At 35.5% G+C, this 23,016-nt stretch overlaps 2 protein-coding genes across 2 annotated transcripts in view; one reads left to right on the top strand and one right to left on the bottom strand.

Annotated features, from left to right (window-relative positions):
* The window catches only part of CTNNA1 (catenin alpha 1), a 154,114-nt gene that overhangs the window by 66,594 nt on the left and 64,504 nt on the right, over positions 1-23,016 (top strand). The window lies entirely within an intron of this gene.
* On the bottom strand, positions 17,446-19,691 carry LRRTM2 (leucine rich repeat transmembrane neuronal 2). The gene has a single exon (XM_072630420.1). The coding sequence runs from the start codon at positions 19,507-19,509 to the stop codon at positions 17,866-17,868; it is 1,644 nt and encodes a 547-aa protein (XP_072486521.1). The 5' UTR covers positions 19,510-19,691; the 3' UTR covers positions 17,446-17,865.

Here is a 23,016-nt window from a genome sequence, read left to right on the forward strand (position 1 = left end):
GGATGCAAACAATATTTACATATTCTGAACCTGCTCTTTGCATTCATATAAGTTCACTATGCATTTATTAAGTGCCTACTCTGGCCCTTGGACACAAAGACAAATATAAAAATACCTGTCTTCAAGAAGCTACATTCTTCTGAGCCAAAAATGTTATGTACTTGTCTATGAAATTGCTTAATAGTCAGAAGTGTCATCCTAATGTAAAAAAACTCTAATTTGGTGACCACTGTCTACTCTTAGGTGTTTCAACAACTGTTCATAGGTCCTGGTTTTTGAGAGTGATTGAGGACTTAAAATTTGACACAAAAAGATCATTGAATAACATCAGCTTTGTTGGGTTTTTGTGTTTTTATGTTAGTCCTAGGAATCAAGTGTATTTGCTATCCATTGTTTGCCCTCTTTGATTGTTGAATTTCAACTTGGTCATTGCTACTTATTACTATTTACAGGGTACTTTGGGTTAGTCCTTTCCCCAAGCCTTGTGTTTTTTATCGTCCTTTGAATCTCATCTCACCATTTATTCCTTCCCACTTCTGCATCTTGTTTATTCCTGAAAATTCTCTTTTCATGGTGATTAATATCACGTCTCTTTGTTTTTCTGTATTTTTATCCCCAGACATTTAATAGTTGTCATTGTTTTCATGGCACTGGCATCAGCTAATGATAATTCCTTATTGTAGTAAAACTATATATCTCACAGTCTGAAATATAATCATTATGGCTTGTCTTTCATGTTGAAATTTTTTTAAAACTGTGTTTGATAGGAAAGCATTAGGCTAGATCCTCTGTGAAAATCCGTTTTGTGTCATGGTAAGGACACTTTTATTCAAGAATTAATATTAATAATAACAGGCCATGTGAATATTATAATGTAATTATTAGATATTTGTTGTCTTTTTTTTCCCCCAAACATTGTTCCTGTGAGCTTTTGGACCTTTTGACCACTTGTGGTTCTCAACACATTAAGAATTTCACATTTAAGCTTTATAAATACTTTCCTTACAAACAGTCCTGTGCAGTTGATAGTTCAGGTAGTAGTTTTCCCCTCTTATTTTGAGTGGTTCAACTCAGTCAAATTTATTTAACAACTGTTCTTAATTACTTTACCAGCATATCCTTTCCCGCTGGCAACCCCTGTGGTCCAAACTCCTATTTCTGTGTATCTTTAGGAAGACCATTTATTTTCTATGAATTCTCCAAGTACATGCTTTCTAGTTTTGAAGCCCAATTGCGGAATGCTAATGTAGGTTTATCCATAAGGAGTTACTACTAAAAATAATCCTGCATACAAACCTGCTTTGGTGGCAATGAGAGTATACAGTTCATGTCTATTAGACTCTTTTGTATGTATAAATATTTTTTTTGCAGTGTCATTGTGAAGACCTCTAATTTTTTTTTAGGTTTACTCTTACAATAGATGAAAGAACAGAAAGTAAGCAGAAACTTTTTCTTATAATTTTATGATCCAAGAAAGTTGCCTCTAATAATATAACTATAAATTTTTATGCCCTCTGCAAAGTATATCCTAGGGTTCTTAGTGGATTTTAGTGACGCTGAGTTTGGGATCAGAGAATTTTCTCGTCTGTGTTCCTCAGCCTTCCCCACTACTTCCCTTCCAACTGGGAATACTGACTGAGAGTAACAACAGTAGAACCACAGGAATATTATAAAATGAGGGGAAATTTAGAGGAATCAGAGAGGACAACTCTGGCAAAGAAACTGAGAACAGCCAAGGCTTGGCTTGATTCCTTTATGGAATTCAGGAGTCCTGCTAACCTTCGTGATAAAAACTTTGAGTTTAAAGTATCTTAGCTTAAAAAATGGGCCAGTTCTGCTGTCTCAGAGGGGGAACCCTAGCTGAGGCACATTCATAATTTCAGTTGTCCCCTTTTCTCTCCCTTTAATCAATTCATTGAGGTAGCTAGTGTCCTAACTAGGTTAGGAGTAATGTTCTGCGCTACGATTGGAGGCAGCTAAATGGTACAGAGAATAGAGTACCAGGCCTGGAATCAGGAAGATCCATCTGCTTGAATTCAAACCAGATCTCAGATACTTACTGACTGTATGACCTTGGGCAAGTCACTTAACCCTGTTTGCTAAAGTTTCCTCATCTATAAATGAGCTACTGAAGGAAATGGCCACTCCAGTATTTCTGCCAAGAAAACCTTAAATGGGATCATGAAGAATCAGACCCTACTGAAACGACGCCACAACAGATAATTGTGCAGGGAACAGAGCACTGGGCCGAGAGTCAGGAAGCCCTGAATTCAAACTCAGCCTCAGACATTTACTGTGTGACCTTGGGCAAGTTATTTAACTCCTATTTGCCTCAGATTCCTCATTGATAAAATAGGGATGATAATAGCATCTATCCACCTTCCCCCTATACACATACTTATTGTAGGGATGAAATGAGATATTTGTAATCCTCTTTGCAAACTTAGATAATGCTAACTGTATTTCTTCTTTTTTCTTCTTTTTCTTCAACTACTACTGTCTTCTATGCATGTAAAGGTTTTCACATTTGTCTTCATCATGCCATTTAAAGGTTTTAAAACACTGTATAGGCCCCCTTTCTGTGGTCTCTGTTGTCTCCCTCTCTGTTACAAATTTATGAAGTATTTGGTGCATTTAAAGTTGTACTACAGGATTTAGTTTTTTGTTTTGATAGTTGACCTGGTTAATCATAAATAAGATATAATTTCTTGCATTGGGTATGAAATTATATTCAATTAGTTCTATAATAAAGAAGAAATTACCTAGGACTGCTTTGGGTATAAGGAACCTGTTAATTTTGAGTTTTCATGCAGGAAATTTTGAGTCCCCCAGTCTAAAGCCTTGTTAAAACTGCTGGATATCTAAGCACTTTTATGAATATATGCCCAAATAAGGGATATATTTTGAAAATGTAAATATGTCAATGAGTGCTAAGAATAAAGAGACAATTATTTAACACATACTGGTCCATGAATGGCATTGCTTTTTTTAAAATGTAAAGTGGAATATATTCACATATATTGACATATACTAAAGCAGCTAACTTCTTAGGAATTTTTTCACTGGTAAATGCAAGATACTAATCTATACAACTTTGGACTTACAGCTTATTTGACTTTAAAATTTGGTCTTTCAAGATAAAGCCATTTTCTCTATATGACAAGTTTTTATGAACCTTTTATAAAATTGTTTGGGATGTCTTAAAGATTTCAAAAATGGTAGAACTGTGGTAGAACTTTCACACTTTCCTGTTGATTTCTCATGTGCAAGATTTCTTTACAGATCTGTGTTTTAACTAAGAACAATTATTTTGCTTTTACTTTTACAAGACTTGGAATCCTATTGGAGAATCAGAGTGAAAATATCTTTGAGAGATGGATCTGAATTGGTTGTCTTTCCTGAATAAACTGAGGCCTCTTTATATTGATCTGTATGTTTTAATCATTTCTTCCTTCCATATCTTTCTACAGCTGAGTATACACACTTCTTAAACAGCTTTTTAAAATTTGAATAATTAAATGAAAGTATGGCTCATGGGAAAGAAAAACTAAAATTGAATGGGTAACTGCTAGAAAGGAAAAGAGTGTAGAGGAAGAGAGAAAAATATCCATCTAAGATATTGCAATTTAGAAATGAAATAGTACAGTAATAATAGAACAAAAGACTCTAAAATTGCTATCAACAGCCCCCAAACTCATAAACAATTTCAGACCATTTTGTCTGACAGGGGAATGGTGAAAATTTCTGCAGGTAGTTTGGTGTGACATTTTTCTGCGTTTTTTACCTGTCCAAGAAATATTAAATGAAAATGAAATCAGTCGTATATATATTATTAGATCCTTCAAATACGTAAATACAAAGCTGTCCTACAAACATTATCCCACTGGCTCTGCCTCTGTATCTGTGAGGCATACCTTGGGAGTGGTTTTTCTTGAAATGGTAATTAAGGACATATATTTTCAATATGGCTAGCTAGGATTCATTTGGAATTCATATAGAACAGTGCTGACCAGCTATCATACAAAGGTATTGAGCCCACAGTCTTTTCTTGGCATTTGTTGTGTCTTAACCTGCCAGAGAAAGTACTTTCTGTCTGCACTTGGGTGTATCTGTATAACAATGTGCATATCTACTCTAGCAGCATAAAATCCTTCAGAAATTCACAAAGTCCTTTAATAGCAACACTGGAAAATGCAATACAAATTTAATCTTGAAATGTCTTCTGAGTTTTTTTGTGCAGTGTTTTTGGTCAGACATTCCTTTGACTTTGAAAATGTCTAGTCACTATTGACAACAGCTTCAACTACAATTGTAGTTCAATTGCTAGAAGTTACTTGGAAGAATAAAATGTAAGTTGGACTGAATTTCTAAAGGTCCTTTTATTATCCTATTCTATGTGATGGCTGACAAAAGGAGAATTTTTAAAATAATCTTTGGCAGCTGAGGCATTGTAATTTGTTTATCTTCACTATCCTTTTCCCTTGCCCTTTTGCCTCTATTATCCTTAAAACAAGCTAGCAAAAACGGTGGAGAAATTTCTGTTTTGAGTGCCTCAGGAATTCTTTAGTTGGGGAATTTCTTTTTTTTAAACTGATTCTAAGTCATGTTTTTACTGACAGTGGATGAGGTTTGCTTACTTGTGTCCATGTAGTTTTCTCCAGTAGAATGGGTTTTTTTGTCTTAGTACCCTCCTGCATCTTGTAGGTTTTAATACATTTGCAAAATTGAATTGTCTAAATGATTCAGTCATTATTTAGAAAGAATAAGCAATCTACTGTGTGCATAGGACTAAGCCAAACCTGAGGTGTACTAGGCATGAAGGTCTTAGGAACTGGGAGATGAGAGTATTTAAAGGGAACAGTGTGTTGAGAAGAAACATGTGAGCCAGGTGCTGAACCTTATTATTAGCAGGGATGGATGGAGTGACTTGCAGGTGTATAAATGACCATAATAAGGATTTAGACCTGATGGAATAAACCTTAAAATGAAGATAGAGGGTTACTGCCTAATGCTGGAAAAAGAACAGTGAAAATTTCAGTGAGAGAGCAAGAAGGATGACAAGAAATGTGATGTCTTTAATAGAAAGACACTTGCTCTTCAGTGAGTGTCAGAAAATAGTGTGTGCGTGTGTGTGTATGTATGTGTGTCAGAGAGAGAGAGAGAGACAGACAGATAGACAGAGAGCCCTCTCGAGTGTGAGGATGAAAGGATGTGTGGTCACAATTGCTAGAGGCACAGTGGGAATGGAGGGTAGAAGAGAGTTTAGGGGAGGTATAACTGAAAGACTCAATAGCTGGATTAAACTCTGGGAGTAATGAGATCACCCAGAGTGAGAAGACTAGTAAGAGAACTAAGTGAAATGAGCATCAGGAAAACCCACAAGTGAAAGGGTGGTCCTGAAATGGTCAGGAGAGTTCTTTAGATCTGGTCTCAGAACAGCTTCAGCTGAACTGTTTGTTATTTCACAACACATACAAATAAGGAGAGGTGCAGTCAGAGTGTTCCTGAGGTCTGTGGGAAAACTCTGGAAGCTTACCATCTAGAAATAAGGAAATTAGGAAGTAAGCCAGTTGTCATGCCCTAGGCAGAAAATTGGAAAGGCATTTGCTTACTAGGGTGGACTACCACCCTATCTCTTCGTTCCTTCTCTCTCATGGGAGTGGTTCTGTCCTTTGCAAAGAACTTTTTAGGAAATTGTGGTTTCCAGAGGTTGGGAAAAGGATGACAGAAGGGTATGAAGGTTGAAAGGGGAGAGGGATCAGGAACTTAGGAACATTGTCTGAAATGTTACAGACTAATTCATCTTTCAGGCTCCTAGTTACTGTAAGTGAATATATGGGGAAATGATATGAAAAATGAGTTTGCAATTATATTTCATTGTGAAGAAAACATGGAAATATTGGCTAAATGCTGTTTTTGTTTTTTCCTTTAAAGAGAACTCTAACTGAAGATCAGGTATTACATTATGAGAGTGATTTATTCTAGGGCATAGAGTGCTTCTGATGTTTTGTGAAAGTCATCAGAATGTAACCTGTGAGGTGCTATTTTTTCATTCCCTCTACCTCCTATTATTAAAATGTTAGGTAGTTATAGCTTTTCGATTTTGATTAAAATTGTATTTGGCAGCCTTGTTATATAGCTTTGAACAAAAACACAGCAGTTCTACTCAAGTTTCAAACAGTGAAGCCATTAATTAACCTCTTACACAGAAAAGTAACAAATTAAACCTTGTAATAAGGTCCTTTTGTAGCATGTAAGTGAATAAAATTAACATGCTGTCACTACTCTGTACTGTTCTATCAAGGAGCCAGAAATTGTTAAAGTTGAAGAACTTTTTCTCCTAAAATTTTTTGTTGTTGGGGGGGCACATATGTTTAAAGAAAAAAGGTAGTTGATCTTGAAATTCAAGTTCATATTGTATGCAACAGTTGTTTCATCTCTAGGAAGTTTATTTGCTTTGTATAGGAACAAAAGCTTCCCTTTTAGGCCTCTTCTCTTCAACTTTTTATATACCCCTTACATTGAATAGAGGTGAACTCAGCTTTGCCGTTTCTTTGCATAAAACAGGGGCGGAAATCTTGAATGATGATTTTACATGCCATAGTTAAAGTAAGAGTAAATATTAGAGGGGAAATTAGTTACTCTTCAAGCATCTGGACACTGTGGAAGGTGATGAAAAATGTACATGGTAAGTGCTTAAATGCTTATTGGTTGATTTTCTTTTTTCTCAAATCAGAAGTTTCTAATAAATACTTTGTATCCATTTTTTTTTTTTAACTGGTGTTTATTCTCTGTCTTCTCCTCCTCCTTCTGTTCTGGGGTATGGAGTGTTTCTCCGATGTTTTGTGATAATCATCAAAGTGTAACTCTTGAGATGCTGTTTTTTACCTTTCCTACGTCCTTTATTTTAAAGTAATAACTAGAGAGGTAAGCCTCTTCATGTGAGCTGTTTTCTCTTCCTAGTTACCACTTGTCATTAAAATACTTGCTATTTTACTTCTTACTGTCCCCAGACTCTCCTCAAACTGCACTTCCCCCTAAAACCTTTTTCTATTGTTGAGAATGAGTAGTAGTTATATATTTTGTTATATAAAGCTTGGAAAACTGCCAGACTGATCTTCCTAAAACTCAGCTTTTATACTCCCTCTTTTTTGCCCATATGTTAGTTACTCCTTGTTGAGCCACATTGAAGGGAAACTTTTCTTTTTGACTTAAGACCTTTCACACTCTGACCCCACTTTAGGCATCCTACTTCTTTCCTTCCTATTCCTCAATAAGTGGTGGTTCTTTCTCCCTCAGGCAGCTGATGTAATAGTGGATAGATCGCTAAACCTGGGGTCAGGAAGACCTGAGTTCAAATGTAGTATAAGAAACTTAATGGCTGTGTGACACTAGGCAAGCCATTTAACCTACCCTTAGGACTGCTGTGAGAATAACCTGTTGTGGTGCTGGTAATGTACTCAGTAAGCCTTGAAGGGTGACATGCTGTGCTTCGTATTGTCATTATCATTCCTGGTATATTCTGTCTAAATCCTATCTATCCTTTAAGAACCACCCAGAATTCTACTTCTTTGATCTATTTCTTTTCTCAAATTCAATAGCAGTGTTTAGTGCCACACTGTTTTGCATTTCCTTATATGTGATTTTGTATTTGATAATTGTTGTGGGTATATCAGTTCCATCTCAGATTGTAAACTCCTTGAGAGCAGGGAGCATATATATCTTCATTTCTTAAAAAACAATTTTCCATAGTACCCAGTACAGTGTTAAATATGCAGTAAGTCAACAAACCTTGTTGATTCATTGAAAGACATTGAAATTACAACCAATATATGCACTGTACCTGAGAATTAATTTGTTGGATATTCCAAGTACAATGTACTTTTAGTGATTTTTGAATTCTTTTTGCAGACCCTTTAGCTTTTTATTCTGGCACATGAACAGCATGTTTTTTCCCTTCAGCTTAATCACCCTCTTCTCTGCCAATTGCTAGTGTGGGTGGTATGCTGATAATCACTCTGCAGCAGTTAGCATTATATTTCTTAAATCGGTATGTGTATGAGGATACTTAGTAAATAAAGTATTGTTTTGATGTCATATTCTTTTAAATTGTTCTTATATATTCAGACCCTTTTATTAGTACTATCTCAATAAAGGAATGTTTAAAAATTAATCTTCAAATGCCTGATATATAATTTTCACCTTCTCAGTAGTGGTTTTCATAAGCCATTTGATAAATATTGTTCGTAGTATTTAAATCTGGTGCAGAAAAAATAAGTAATATACATCCAGACCTCCCCACCCCAATGTTGTCAGCAAAAATTTTAAATTGGATTTCATTTAATTTAAAATGATTATATTTTTCTTTATACCAGAACAAAACTTAGCATCTTATTTCAGATGATCAGAATCAACAAGTTGGTACTCTGTAAGATTAGTAATTTCATTGATTGGCTTTTTATATTGGCAAACCCAATATTAGAAAATGAGTTAATGTTATACCCTTCCATGTGCAAATGTTATACCCTTCCATGTGCAGTAACCTTGCAATAACCAATCCTCTAGACTGTGTGTGCGTGTGTGTGTGTGTGCGTGTGTGTGTGTGTGTGTGTGTGTGTGTGTGTGTGTTGAATATGCTGCAGACCCAAGTATTGTGGGATGGTAGAAGCTCAACTTTTACATGTTCTTTTTTTTTTTTTTTTTTTTAAGTAAGTTAGGATATTTAATTATTTGAAAGGGAAAGGAAGATCTTAGGCAATCCTTGATACAATCTGTCTTGTTTTTTATAATCTATATATAATATCATTCACATCTAAACCTGAGCATGAATTGTTTGCATGGTAGTTTTTATCATACACTGCAATGTTTGCCAACTCTTAGGAATGCTGAATCTAATAGAAAGAAGGTTGGAACCATTTGCTATGAAACCTTTAGTTACAGTAATGCATATATCTTAGACTGGAAGTTTTAATATAATAATAAAATAGACCTTAGATGGGTACCTTAGAGTATGCTTTTGGGAAGCAGTGTGTGATATATGTTGGCCTGGAGGGAAAACCATAAGGAAAAGTGGTGTTCTTCCACTTCACTATTTGAAGGAAAAACCAAATTTGTTAGTGTATTTTCCCTATTTTTTTTTTTAATCAAGAGAAAATAAGCATATTGATCAGAGAAAAAACCAAAATTGCATTCTGACAAGGAACATTCATGGTACAATGAAAAGAGTGAGCCCAGAAGCTTTAAAGGCAGAGGACCAGGTTCCAATCCTAACTCACATAGTATCTGTGCAACCTCATTTAAATCATTTAATCTCCCTGGGTCTGTCTGTCTGCCTGTCTTTCTTTCTTTCTTTTTTTTTTTGGTAATAAGAGTTGATTTGACTATATGACCTCTGAAATCTCTCTCTTCTCTAGATGTATGATTCTGTGATCATTCCTGATGTGTTATATGTTCTTCTGTTGCCTGAAACATAAGCAGCTCTCCTCCTGCACCCAGAAATGGTCATTGATGCATGATACACATAGGTTCCTTCCATCAATTTGGGAACCAAATGAAGACTAAATTTAGTATTATGTAAAAATCTATCCTAATTCTCTACAGATATTTACTAAGACAAGTCCAAAGCATTTCATGGTAGATAATGGCCTACAAATACTCCTAGAAAGCTGCATACCAGGAATATTCTTGACTTAATCATTTGTGTCTCGAGAACTAATCTTCTTGGGGCATTCACAGTATATATTCTTCATGTGTATGCAGTTTTCCTGTTCTTTATGGGTTTGGGGGCTCAGAGAAAGTGATTTCCTTTTTTTGGATTGTATCCTGGCAGGCAAGTTCTTACATAGTAGAACACCACAACAATTTGTGAATTATTTATTGTAGCCTTTCTGAGGTGTTGATAGCACTGTGCCTTTTTTTTAATCTACAAAGAGGGTTGTTCTTTAAATTTTACAGCCCAGTCCTCATTAGCCAGAGTATCTGATTTTGACATAGTGGTTGCACTTCTTTAGTTGTGATGGAATGGATCAATTCCCATATGATCTGCATTTTTACCAGAAGTTTAGGAACATAATTTGTTTTAAATTGTATTTCTTTTGAAGGCAAGGGTTTGTTGATCCAAGTCATTTAAAATGTCTGTTATCAAATTCTTCCACCAATAAGAATAGTTCTTAAGTGTGACCTTAAGATATATGGGGAGACAATGAAAATGGTACCAAAAAGTAGTTTTTTGAGGAGTGGTGGGGGAGGGGAGGAAAACACAAAGGTAGGAGATTGGATGTGTCCATGAAGCAGGAAGTAAAAAAAAAAAAAAAAAAAGACTTGTCCATAAAATAACATGCCTAAAGATTTTCTTGCTTTACCAATTTTTCATATTCCAACCCCACTCCACCCTACCCTCCCGCCCTTGAAACAAAAAGTTTTCTGTTTTAGATACCAGAGAGAATGTATAATTTTATATGATTTATATTTGACAGGGAAAATATTTTTCCTAATTTTGAGTGATTTACTCTAGTGATTCTGAATATCTAAAAATTTAGCATTGGACTCTTCGAATTGAACTAGAATGATGGCACTTGTTGTAATAATACATTCTTTTAAAAGCAAGTTACTTGACTGCCAGATAATATAACCAGCATTATATGAGTAGTAGATGTGAAAAGTAAAGCCAGCCTGTCAAGTCCCAGTTACAGCTCTGGCTAATTAAAGCCACATTATAGCTACTACTGTGTTCACTTGGTTAGAGAAGAGAAAAAAGAAAATGGGGAGCATATTTAGAAGCAACAAAATGGCTTTTAGATGTTATAATGACTCACATTTACATGGTGCTTAAAGGTTCTCAAAATACTTTCCTCACGACAACCTTGTAAGGTATAGGTACTACAAGTATTACTATCTCTGCTTTACTGATGAGAAAATGTAAGCTTTGAACAATTATATGACTTGCCCGTAATCACACAGCTAATAATTGTCTGAGGCAAAAATTGAAACCCTGTCTCTTCAATCTAGATCTGATTCTCTTTTCTGCTATGTTGCTATATCTCAGGTCACTAAGATACTTAAATTCTAAAGATTATTAAAATGGCATTACTTCATTTTTTCACATCTTTCTAAAGTAGATATGTTTTTTTCTAATTCCATGTGTAATGAGGGAAGTCATTTGACTTCACAACTTGAAATCTCCATCAGCATTTTAAACCCAATGGCTAAGTCAGTAATCATTTCCTTTGGGTGGTCTACATTAATGTACTCCTTAAATTACCATAATTTTTAGATCCTGGTCGAATTAAGTGAAAATCGTTTAGGAATAGTATGAGTATTGCTGGAGATGGTGCCTAGAACACTTTAAAGTTTGTCCATTAAGTAGTGAGAGACCTTTTAGTAATATAAATTTTCTTCACTGTCCAAGGAAGACAAAACAAGAGGAAATAAGTCTTAAGATAAATCAGATTCTGATTGACCGTAAGAGGAACTAAGGTGTGGTATTAACATGAGGAGCTTCAAGGAGAGCCTAGGTAGCCTCCTTCACTGTTGGAGTTGCTAGAAGGAGGGAGCCTAGGCCCTTTCATCTTTTTGAAACCCTTAACACCTCACATAAAATAGAATCAAAGGATTATATGGTAATAGAATACACAGAGCCTAGACTCTGTGACCTTCTTGAGGGCAGACACTGTCTTTTGACTTTCTTTATATGCCCAGTGCTTATGGCCTGGCACATAGAGGTACTTGTAAGGGATTGTGATTTTTATTTATATGTTTTCTATATTATAGTTCCATGAAATTTATCTCAATAGATTCTATTAGATCTTACTTAATACTTAATTTCTAGTAAATTGGCAGACCTGCAGAGAATTTTTAGTAGAAATGCATTTTTAAAAAAGCATTGAGCTCTAGGAAGTTGTTTTTTCCAGTTAAATAACAGACTTTAAGGATAAAACATGACAATTCTCTAATTGTGAATAGGGTACAGAATACATTGTTAGGACTAGGACATTTTCATTTTTCCATGTTCTTGATGAATTTTTCTGCTTGGTGTACCATATCTGAGTAAAACAGCCTTAGTTTTATTTTGTTTCGTTTGTTTTTAAGTTGTAAAACCTGTGATTTGGAGGGAAAGCAGATAAGAAAACACTAAGTGTACGGTGGTAAAGATTTAACAATTGGCCCTCCAGGGCAGGGGAAAACATAGATATGATACGTTACTCTACATTAGCATTTTCTCCGTCACAATCAACAAAATGGTAAATCAAGCCCTGATTTTTGTAGCCTTTGCTGATTTCTGAGAGGTAAATGCTCACAATAAAAATTTAACAACCAGATGGTTTGAATTGTTTCCAGCACACGCCTGAAAACATTTAGGTACAAGTTTGAATTTGGTTCTGTGAGTGGTTCTTGGGCCAGGAGGGTGCTGATCCAGGGTACTCACTGAAGACTATGTCCTGTGACTCCCCCTTAGTTTGCCCTGTGCATCAGCTATCCTGTTGGGGGTGCAGAAATGTGAGTTAAGGGATGTAGTCTTCAGTTTTTGTTTTTGGTTTGTTTTTTGTTTTTTTTGTTTTTTTTTTACAGTTATTTATAGAGGGTGGTTCAGATAATTGGTTTGAGGTCCTTGCTCTTTTATTTTTTCTTTCCCTTTTATATGGTTTCCATATCTACTTCAGGAAGGGGAAAGAATTATGAAATTTCAGTTAATCAGTTACTGCTGCTATCCCTTAGCATTGTTTATAATGGATGGTCATGTGAAGCAAGAAGATGAAACCACTGCTTGAGAGACATTTTAGGCCATCTGATTTTTCATTTATGTTTTTTTTCCCCCTATCTCTTTTATAAAGATAATTGTAGTACATTTTGTCTCTGTAAGGGAGGATTGAGTATCCAGCTGGTTAGATATATTTAAAGAAAGAAAGGAAAATCACTCTTAAGCAAGCCTAGCTGAGATTTTTTATAAATTTGAGTGGGAACCTGAGAGTGCTGCAATATCCTGGCAAATTAATTAAAGTAAGAGATAAAGAAGTCAGATGCAGTTATTACATAGGATTTTTCAAGATTAAACTGATTAGTAGATAAAATAAATTATTTTTAAATAAACATTGATATTAATTTTCTACAGTGGAATGCTTTTGAGACTTTCTTCCCCTTTATGATTAACTTAAAAATAGAAATATAAATTAACATAGCCTGTTGTATGTCTTGTTGCTGTCTGCACTGATAAAACTGTTGCTCCAGTCCCTGAAATGGAACTCCATCCCATTATCATTAGCCTGTCAGTATCATCACCAACTCAAAAGAGCCCCTGTATCTGGTCCTCAGTGCTACTAAATGAAAGGCAAGCATGCCTTTTTCTCTCTGTTTGACCAGTACTAGTATCTGAGAACAGACCATGTTGTATGACAGGCATAAGGTCACTTCAGTTTTGGGCTTTAGTCTCTGCTGTTTTAAAAAGGTGTAATAAACCATCAGTATATAACAAATATGGCAACACATCATGCCTGAGCATCTTCCCTGGACTTGCTTGTCATTGTAACTTTCCTTGTTGGATAAAAGCTGTTCAGCTCATGCCTTTTGTGCTGCTACTGTTAGTCCTTTGCTTTGCTTAATTGCCAAAACTTGAATAGTCTGTGAAGATTTGGCCATTTTTTGTTGTTCTTGCCAGTGCCATTATGAGAACATAGTGGTAATTTTCCCTCTTATTCTATGTAGCCTTCTAGCACGTAGTTCTAGAGGTGTTTAAAATTAGTGTAGCTGCTCAAATTTTTATTAAATGGCCCCCTTATCAGGGTCAAGAACATCACAGAACAACTCTCTATGTTATGGTAACTGTGAAAACTTGTTTCTTAAGTTTCATGGATCAAGAATGATATATTGGAAGGGAAAGGTTAAAAAAAAAAAGAGGCATTCACTCTTACAGTATACACAATTTTAATAGCAAAACTTTCCTGTACACTGTACTTTATTATTCCCTTCCTCCCCAAGCCCTCCCTTCCCCTGCTCCCTCACCCCAGGTTATATCCCTCCTCTCCCACCCATACCCCCAAAAATGGCTCTCAAAGGTGATTTGAACACAATGCATTTGGGCTACACTTTTGAGTCTCCAGGTTCATTGTTGGTAGAAAAAAATTACCCTAGCATTCCTTATATGTGGATTTTTATCACTAAGGGAAAAAAGATTAGTTGAAAAGAGTAGCAGATGGAGATTTTTAGATGTTTACGTCTTCAATATGAAAGCTTAAACAGTCATTTTTATATTTGGTTTTGGCCTTATTAGATTGTGAACTTGCCTCAGGTTAGGTAGATGTGAATTATTTGTCCAGCTTTTTATGCCTTACCTCTCAAGAAGTTGCTTATCGAATAAGATATGAAAACTAGCCCAAAGTAAATTCTCCAGAATATCCTTCAATTGTATTGCTAAGTTAGGAAAATGATAATAGTAAGGAGCCTTACACTATAGGTTCAGAGGTACAGTAAAGCTTTTGTGATCACTATTCTTAGTCACAGAAAGTATTCCTTAAAAATTGTATTCTCAGTAGTTTTAAATTTTAGGTTTAAGACCTCAGTACTTCAGCAGGGGAGTCTTTTTATTGGAAAGATCAAGAAAAGATTCAAAAAGCCTAAGGCCTACATGGCCTTATAGTAAGCAGATGGATTTTCAAAATTATTGAAATTGAGAGATTTAATCAATTTTCTATTCATTAAACTGGCGCAAAAATTAACTTAAGCACAGTAGGAAATTATGAATGTTGGTGTAGATTTCTGGCTTAGAAAACAAGTATTGTTGCTTTCAGTTGTTGGCAATGGGTGCTCTCTCTAGCTCAGCTTTATGAATTTGTAAATTTACTGGCTTTTTTTCCTTTTCAATAAAGTGATTGAAATCCCGTGCAAGCTCAAGCTCTCTGAAGCTCAAGCAATGTATATAAATGATTGTAAACTAACTCCTGGTTTTTAGGTAGGTATAACATCCTTGTCATAGGTTTGATTCTGTTTTCAGTGATTGTAGAAAAATGATATAAAACTTTTTGTGTGGGGGAAATTAACATAAAAATATTCATTTGACTTCAATTAACAAAATACGGAGCTGTTTGACAATAGCCAGTTTGTGAAGAGAGAGAGAGAGCAAAGATGAATAACAACCTAATCTCTGGTGTAGGAGCATAAAGAGATCAAAATTAAATAGATTCATGCCTTCTGTGGGTTATGGGAAAAGGAAAACTCCTAAGGAAAATAGGTATTTGGTTTGGTTATTCACATTCTCTCCATGCACTACAAAAGGCAAAGAGGATCAATAATTTTTATCTTCTTAAGATCCACTTGAAAAGTCTCTCTTGGTGGTCTTTGCACATCCTATTACTCAGAGGTTATAGAACCAGCTTTTCCTGTCAGTTCTCAGAATTGTACCTGTGGATAGCTCATTTGCTTTCTATGTCTTGTGGGACGTCTATACTGTTTCTTAAGAAAAAATCAGTTTAACCTACCTGCTAATTTGTGATCAAAATTATTACAAATATTCCTTTTACTCATCACCATACAAGAAACCTTCATTATGCCTAGAGCAACTTTTGTCATGATCAGAAATAACAACAACCATGGTTTGCCCCTTAGGTACAGAGTTGGATGTTAGTGCTGGAGCTAGTTATTTTGTCCAGTCAGGTTCTGATCCTGCTTTTTGTTTTCTTGTAAAATCAGTTTCTGCATTTGCACAGGCAAACACAGTGTATAGTTTAACAAGAAATGAGGGTGGTGTCTGCTGCTGCACATCAATTGAGCAAGACGTAAGCTTAGTAGTAAAAATATGGCTTTACCATATTAATGTACCTTTCTAAAAGGCAATTGTATTGTACCATGATTTATAATCCTCTTGTTCCTTTAGTGACTTAGGGAAAAAATTTCAGGGGAGGGGGAAAGGGACAGGTATACAAGCCTCTATCTTGTTCCAGAAGACTATAATAGTTAAACATACTACAATTACATGGGGTAATATAGTCTGACATTCCATTTTCCTGATAGGAGACTGTCCTCATTAAAGAATATCATACCTGTAGACAATCTAATTGAAGAACAAAAAGGAAACTTTTGAGGAGGTTGGGGGAGAGGATCAGGGCATCTGCCTGTATACCATTTTCCAGGCAGCAAGTGTCAGTGGTTTAAAAAAAAAAACACTTTCAAATCAAGTCAGTAATTTGATCCTACAGTTGCATGTGATTATAGACACATATCCTTACGAGAAAATGTTAAAATATGAATTTGGAATTGGCCTCTGAAACCCAAATTTTCTACCAATTGCTTTTTTTAAAAATCAAAACTAAAGTTAAAACAATAGTTAGGTAAGTCTTTTCTGTATGAAAAGTTTGATACCATTAGCTCCCAGTAATCACTAAATTGTTTAAAACTATATTAACACTCTAAATTATTGGGTTATTCTTTTTAAAAACAATTTAGCTGTGTGTGTGGAAACCTAATGGTCAGATACAACTGAATCACACCAATGTTGGTACATGTAACTGTCCATATCCACCTTACTTTTGCCTGTTTTTGTTAACTTTAATTAACCGGTTTGTTTTGAGTCATTCAAATTCTATGTTTGAATTTTTATTGCCTTGTACCATTGGTACCATGGCACTATGATGTGGTCACATAGGCATAGGTTATTTTTAAGTCACTCACTCACCTTTCTTTTCAGAATGCTCTGTTCTTAAATTAATCTTTTTTTAAAGATTTCTTTCTTGAGCATAAAACTCAGTATTTTTAAGAAGTGATTTTTGGTAGTCAGTTGGTATTCTAACACATCTTGCTAGCCAGTTATTTTAAAGTGTTCTTTAATGATTGAAAAACAGACAAAAGGAAGGGTATAGAGTTTAAACCCCTCTCTTGGGACGAGTGGTCATGACAGTATTATGTGAATTAGCCTTCTGGCTAGATTAAGAATGTCATGGGATTATGGCATTGACTCATTTGTGGATTTCCCCATTACAGTTCCCTCTCTCCTGTTAACCTTGGTTTTTCATTTACACGTAAATGTAAGGTTGAGTACATTAGTATTGAAATGCCACTTTACCACTCCATTTTAAGTAATTGTCTAAATTTCACAAAAAAGATTTGTAAAAGCAAAACCAGATACTTTAATGATTCAATATAATTATTTAGTATTGATTTAACTGATGAGACCATTTCATAATCATTGAAATTCTTTGTTTAAGCATCTGAACAAAGCCCATAAAATTATATAAAGTGTTCTGAATTTGTAATGTGAGCTTTGACATATACCTACTAACCTAGGCAATGACTGTGGAGAGACTTGAGCAAAGAGGCTTTTAAATGGGCCATTTCTCATTAGATGCAAAATTCCACTTAGATGTGACTGTTGATTATAGATCTGAGTCAATATCAAATTATAATCACATGAAATCTTTCATTAAGTCTTCCTTTATAGTTAGCGAGCCAGCTGTAATACATGGGATCAGATAGCCACAGTGGAACAGATTATGATCTGTATTCTTTCATGCTCACTTCTTTCTTTCCAAACCGTTTTCAGTAGAAAAAAGTAGCACATTGGAGACTTTAGTATAAATGTTTACACATGATGGCATAATTACATAACATGAAACATCTTAACATTATTTTGAAGTGAGCATTTTTAGATTTCCAAATAGGAGTGCAAAGTAATGTAATCATTGCTTCTGTTAACACTTAAAATATGGTTCCATTTAAAAAATAAAAATAAAAAATACTTCACCACTTCAAAAACTATGTCTCCACTTGTTTTGGAAAATTAGGCTTAATGTCACCATTTGTAAAAATTAGAGTTATATATTTAGCCCCCTACAATTTAAAATAGGTTACTTATCTGATGTAATTTTTGATGACTTGTAGATATTATACTTCACATTCTTTATATGGCAGCTGCTGACACTTGCACTGTCCATAACCATTAATGATGATGAAGGGTCCTTCATGGGTGGGTTCATATTCATTATATGGTCCTTGGTCTGACATATTTGACATATGGAGTCGTGTTTGGGATCGGAGTTGCCTGTGGTTCTGAATCATTGAGCACTGCCTAATTCTTCTTAAAGTAGGAGGGCAGCATTTCCTGGAGATGAACACTATAAAAATAATAAAAAAGAAAGAAAACAATAAAGCCATTGTTCCTGTAATTACCCGCTGAGTGAAGATGGCATTGTCTGGTTCAGGAAAGTGTTCATCTGTAGTAACTGCTATGCCTGCAGTAGTTGGGATTTCTTTGTCTCCCACATGGTAACTTGATGAGCTTATTCTTTTTGTGTATTCAGTGGTCGGATCTTTATAACTTGTAGCCATGACAGTGACAGTAGTTGATAAATTCCAGCAAAGCTGAAATCCATAAACTGCATCTAGAATATCCTCTCCCTGGGTGTGGTCTGGGCTGTGGCACAGTATTGAGTGCTCCCACCGACCTTGGAAGCCACTCAACCATGTGGCCAGGGCACATATTTTGGGGCTGCATTCCCACAGATTGCCAGAGAGGCCAACTGTAGTTAAGGATCTGAGAGAATTTAAGATCTTGGAATCCAGGCTGTGTAGCTTGTTGTTATCCATTAGAAGTATTTTAAGATTAGGCATGGTCTCAAACACTGTGAAATCGATGGCTTTGATTTCATTTCCAGTCAAATCAAGCTTTTCTATGGTGCCCCAGGTCCACTCCATCCCACATGTCAAGTTGCTAATTTTGTTCCACTGTAAGAAGAGTGTGTGCAGACTGCTTAGCCGTAGGAAATGAGCAAAATTAATCTTTGTCAGCTGGTTGTGCTCTAGGTGAAGCTCTCTCAGTTTGATTAATCCTGCAAATCCATTGCGAGCCAAACTTCGCAAACGATTTGTGCTCAAATCCAAAAACTCCAGACTACGACAGTCCCAGAAAAGGCGAACAGGAATGGTCCGCAGGGAATTGGAACGCAAATGTAAGGTTTGCAGCTTCCGAAGGCCATAGAACAATTCTGGATGCAGAGATGATAACTGATTAAAAGACAGGTCCAAATTTTGCAGGTTAAGCAGTTGACTAAAAGTTGTGTTTGGCAAGTAAGATATTTTGTTGGAACTTAGGATTAATTCCTTAAGTTTATAGAGTCCTTGAAAAGAATCTTCTTTAACTGTTGAAATTTGATTATGGTCTAAGTGGAGCCAAGTAAGTTGACTGAAGCTTGCAAATTGATCCCTTTCAAGTTCAGAAATGTGATTGTGCCTCAGTGACAAACCTAGAGAGCCCTTGTCAGTGTTGTTTGGCACTGAGTGAAACCCCTGAGAGTCACAGTAAAAGAGCAGCTTCTCGCAGCGGCATTTTGGTGGACAAGCCATGCCCAAGGCAGGCAGCATTTTTAAAACCACACTCATTGCATATAGCGCTGCCAGCATAGGAGCCCCTAATGGCCACTTGAAATGTAAGCCTGCAGAATATAATTTAAGGAAACAACAAGATAGGATATATTTCATCAGATCATATGGACCAGAAAAGATAAGCACAACATCATGGTGAAAGCACATAACTTAATGTTCATGCATTGCAGAAAATCTAATCCTCATAGACTAAAACAAAACTTATCCTTTAAAAAAAAGATGGCTAAGGTAGCACCCCTGTAATCAGCGTTGCTATTTGAAAATAGCAAATCCAAAAATATATTTGTATGGTTTCATTTTTTAAATTTTAATTCACTGGCTTTAAAAAAAAAAAAGAATGCCCATTGCTTAAGATTTATAAATGCATAAACTTACCCATTCTTTTGAGCACATTGGAGGTTGCATTCAGTCGTAGATTCAAAGCAATGAGTCTGAAAAAGGCTCGAACATTCAGTCGCCTTTGAATAATTTACTCTTTTTCAGTATCCTAGGATATCAGGGTAAAATTGAATCCACCAAGCTTTTTTTCCCCTCCTTAGGATATTCCTTTTGAATTCATTGGCTTGATTTTCTGTGACAGCTCTGTAATTCTTGAATCAGTCCTGAATATAAGTTTTATTTTTCTCCTGCGTCTGTTCGGCTGTTTAATTGAAGCTTTGGTCTTCCCTTTGCACAGCTGTTAGTTCTCTTAGTCTTAACTTGTTGATGGCAGATGGGTGGCTTATTGCAGCGAGAAGCTCCTGTAGTAGCATGAGTGCATTTACTGAAAAGCTTTTCCCAGAAACGGTACAAGAATGGATTTGCTTATGTGCTGCGACCACACAGAACTGTATATAGGCTGACGTCACATGGTGACGTCTCTTTTGTTTGGGTTTTCCAGAAGCTTTACTGTTATAAAGCATTGTGCTGTATATTGTGATCGTGTAAGATCCCTAATACTTTTTTTTTTTAAGAAAGAATGGGAGGGAAGGTGAGGGAAAGAATGGTAGGGGAGAAATACCCCCAGCAGAAAAATATGTTGTATTCCTTTAGTATAGGAAATAGGAATGAGTCTTATGATAAAGGCAGCATTCATGAAGGCCACATAGCTGTGAGCTAGAATAACCCAGTGAGGATTTTTAATGCTTGCTAAAGCCAGTATTAGATAGCATCCTCTGCATAAAAAAATAGCTTTAATGGGAATGAGGCTGCACAATTTGTGTAGTAATAGGGAGCAATTCAGACCATTCAAGGTGTAGCTGCTGTTTTATTCTTCTGAATTTCAGTTCTGTTGTCATACTTGAAAATGAAAAGTATAAAAATAATTTGTCTTGATATTGCTAGTAAGTTAAGTAGGCAAGTTTCACTGTTGAGTCCTTCAGATCTTGAAAATCCTAATCCAAAAATAAAGGATAGCAGAAGCACTTTGCTAAAAATGAAACATTTGATTACTTTAATACTTGAGATTTGGGAGAGAACTTTTCCTTTAGCAAAGTTGATTTTCTTCTTCCCCCTCCATCCTTTCTACAATAACATGCTGGGCTTTAATGAAAAATACTGCTAAATTTATCCTTTATTTAGTGTGGTGGTGGGAGGAAAAGGGTGGGTTGACTCAGTAGTTTTAATACCATAGACCCTTACATCTTTAGAGTGGAACAGAACTATTGAGACAAAGAATAGAATTTGACTTGGTTGTATCTCAGTCATTTGTATTTACCCCAGAATCTTACAAATTATTTAAATTGGTGATGGGGGGGGGTGAAGACAGGGCATAGCACTAGAATAATAGGGCATTTGCACATTTAATAGCTCCAACTGGCAGAATTCTACAGATGGAAGAGCTTACAGAACTGTCTTTGTGCTTAATACTGGCTGTTGTTGGAATCTCTAATGAACATAAAGGGGGTGTACCCACATTTAGAGAGAATTTTTTTAATGTGGCTGTTTTTCCTTAATGTAAGTCATTTTGGCTTATCTGGTCATTTCTCTCTGTTATTGCATAATGATAATTGCATATTTATATAGCACTTTGAAGTTTGTTTTTTTTATAACTGGTGAGATAGTCATGTATTATCCCCATTTTAGAGATAAGGAAACTGAGGCTGAGAGAGGTTAAGTGATTTGTTTGCTGTAGATGATAGAGCCAAGACTTACAAACTCAGACCTATTGAGTCTATTTCTCCACCCAACCCCCCAAACCGTAATTTTCATTGGCTAGACCTTACTTTTTTTTTTTAGAAGGTATAAATACAAATACTATTTCAAAGACAAATAATGTATTTCTTGTTCCACTTATCCTGCCTGCCTCCCCTGGATCTCTGCTGGTTTTTGGTTTTGTTTTTTGTTTTTGTTTTATTTTACAAAAGAATTAACAGTGTCTTTTGTCTTAGCCCTGGAAAGGAAATTGTAAGTTTAGTATTTCAAAAACCAAACTAAATATAGGACTCTGATTTTATTCAACTGGAGTTATTGAAAATGAATTTGGGGATCAGGGTACTTGAGTTATGTCCTTAAACAATAAACACTGGGCTTTATCTCTTGGGGGATTGGAGCTGGTGGTTTGTGTGACTCTATGACCATAGGCAAACAGCAATGATACCTTCTGATGAGTTTTTCTAGATAGTAGTACGAAATTCACCATTTTCTTTCTTTTTTGCATTTTCTTTTTCTAGTCTTATTTTTCTGTTACCTTTTGTTTTTGTATCACCTTCGTTTCTCAGTATATCCCTCCATGCAAAAACCATACCTGTAACAAAGATTAAACCATAAAATCAGTTCAGCTTAACCAACTAAAACATCTCCAATGTATGCAATCTCCTGTAGCCATAGTTCTGCCTATCTAAAAGGGGGGCAGGGTGGGAAATGCATTTTCTCAAGAGCTAAGCTTGGTAGTTATAATTAAACAATGTTCAGTTTCTTTCTCCTTCCCTCCTTTCCTTCTGCATTGTTTTAGGTACTGTGTATATTATTTTCTTGCTTCTTTCTGTGTTTTATATAAGTCATCCCATTCTCTCAATTTTTCATATTTATAATTTTTTATGTATAGTAATAGTCTATGATAAATCCATATACAAGAATTTGTTTAGCCATTTCCTCAATTGATGGGCACCTACTTTTTCCCTTATTTTTCCTGCCACATTTTTTTTTTATTTCAGTGCATTTGTTTTTAATGTTATTATAAACATTTGATAAATATTCCCTATTGAAATTAAATCTATGAGTCCTTTCTCTGAACTGCATAGAACCTTCTATCCAAAACATTAGATAAGACTATCCTTGGCTTTCATCTTCATTCTCTAGGAGTGGACAGTTTTTCTAAAAGTTCCCCTTCTACTTTAGAAAGCAGTTTTTCCTCTTTCTCTGGTGAGAAGACAAGGGAAACCTGCTTCTTTCTCTACGGTCTGAAGAATGAAGTTCTTAAGCTAAGGGAAAATTTTTATCAGCTATGATGCTTTTTGGTAGTGTGAACACTCCAGTAGCTGTTCAGATTATGGAAGTCCTCTATTATTGCTTTTTCATTGTGGTGCCAGGATTGTAGAACTTCTTATCTAATTATTCCTTCAATGCAGGGTATATCTCTTTTTATACTTTTATGACATTTCTGCTTCTCTTGTCAATAATCCTCATACAAATTATTTTTGTTGTCTTTTCCCTTTCTGATTTTTGGGTTCCCTC

Source organism: Notamacropus eugenii, chromosome 1, assembly GCF_028372415.1.
Source record: "Notamacropus eugenii isolate mMacEug1 chromosome 1, mMacEug1.pri_v2, whole genome shotgun sequence".
Taxonomy (NCBI): Eukaryota; Metazoa; Chordata; class Mammalia; order Diprotodontia; family Macropodidae; genus Notamacropus; species Notamacropus eugenii.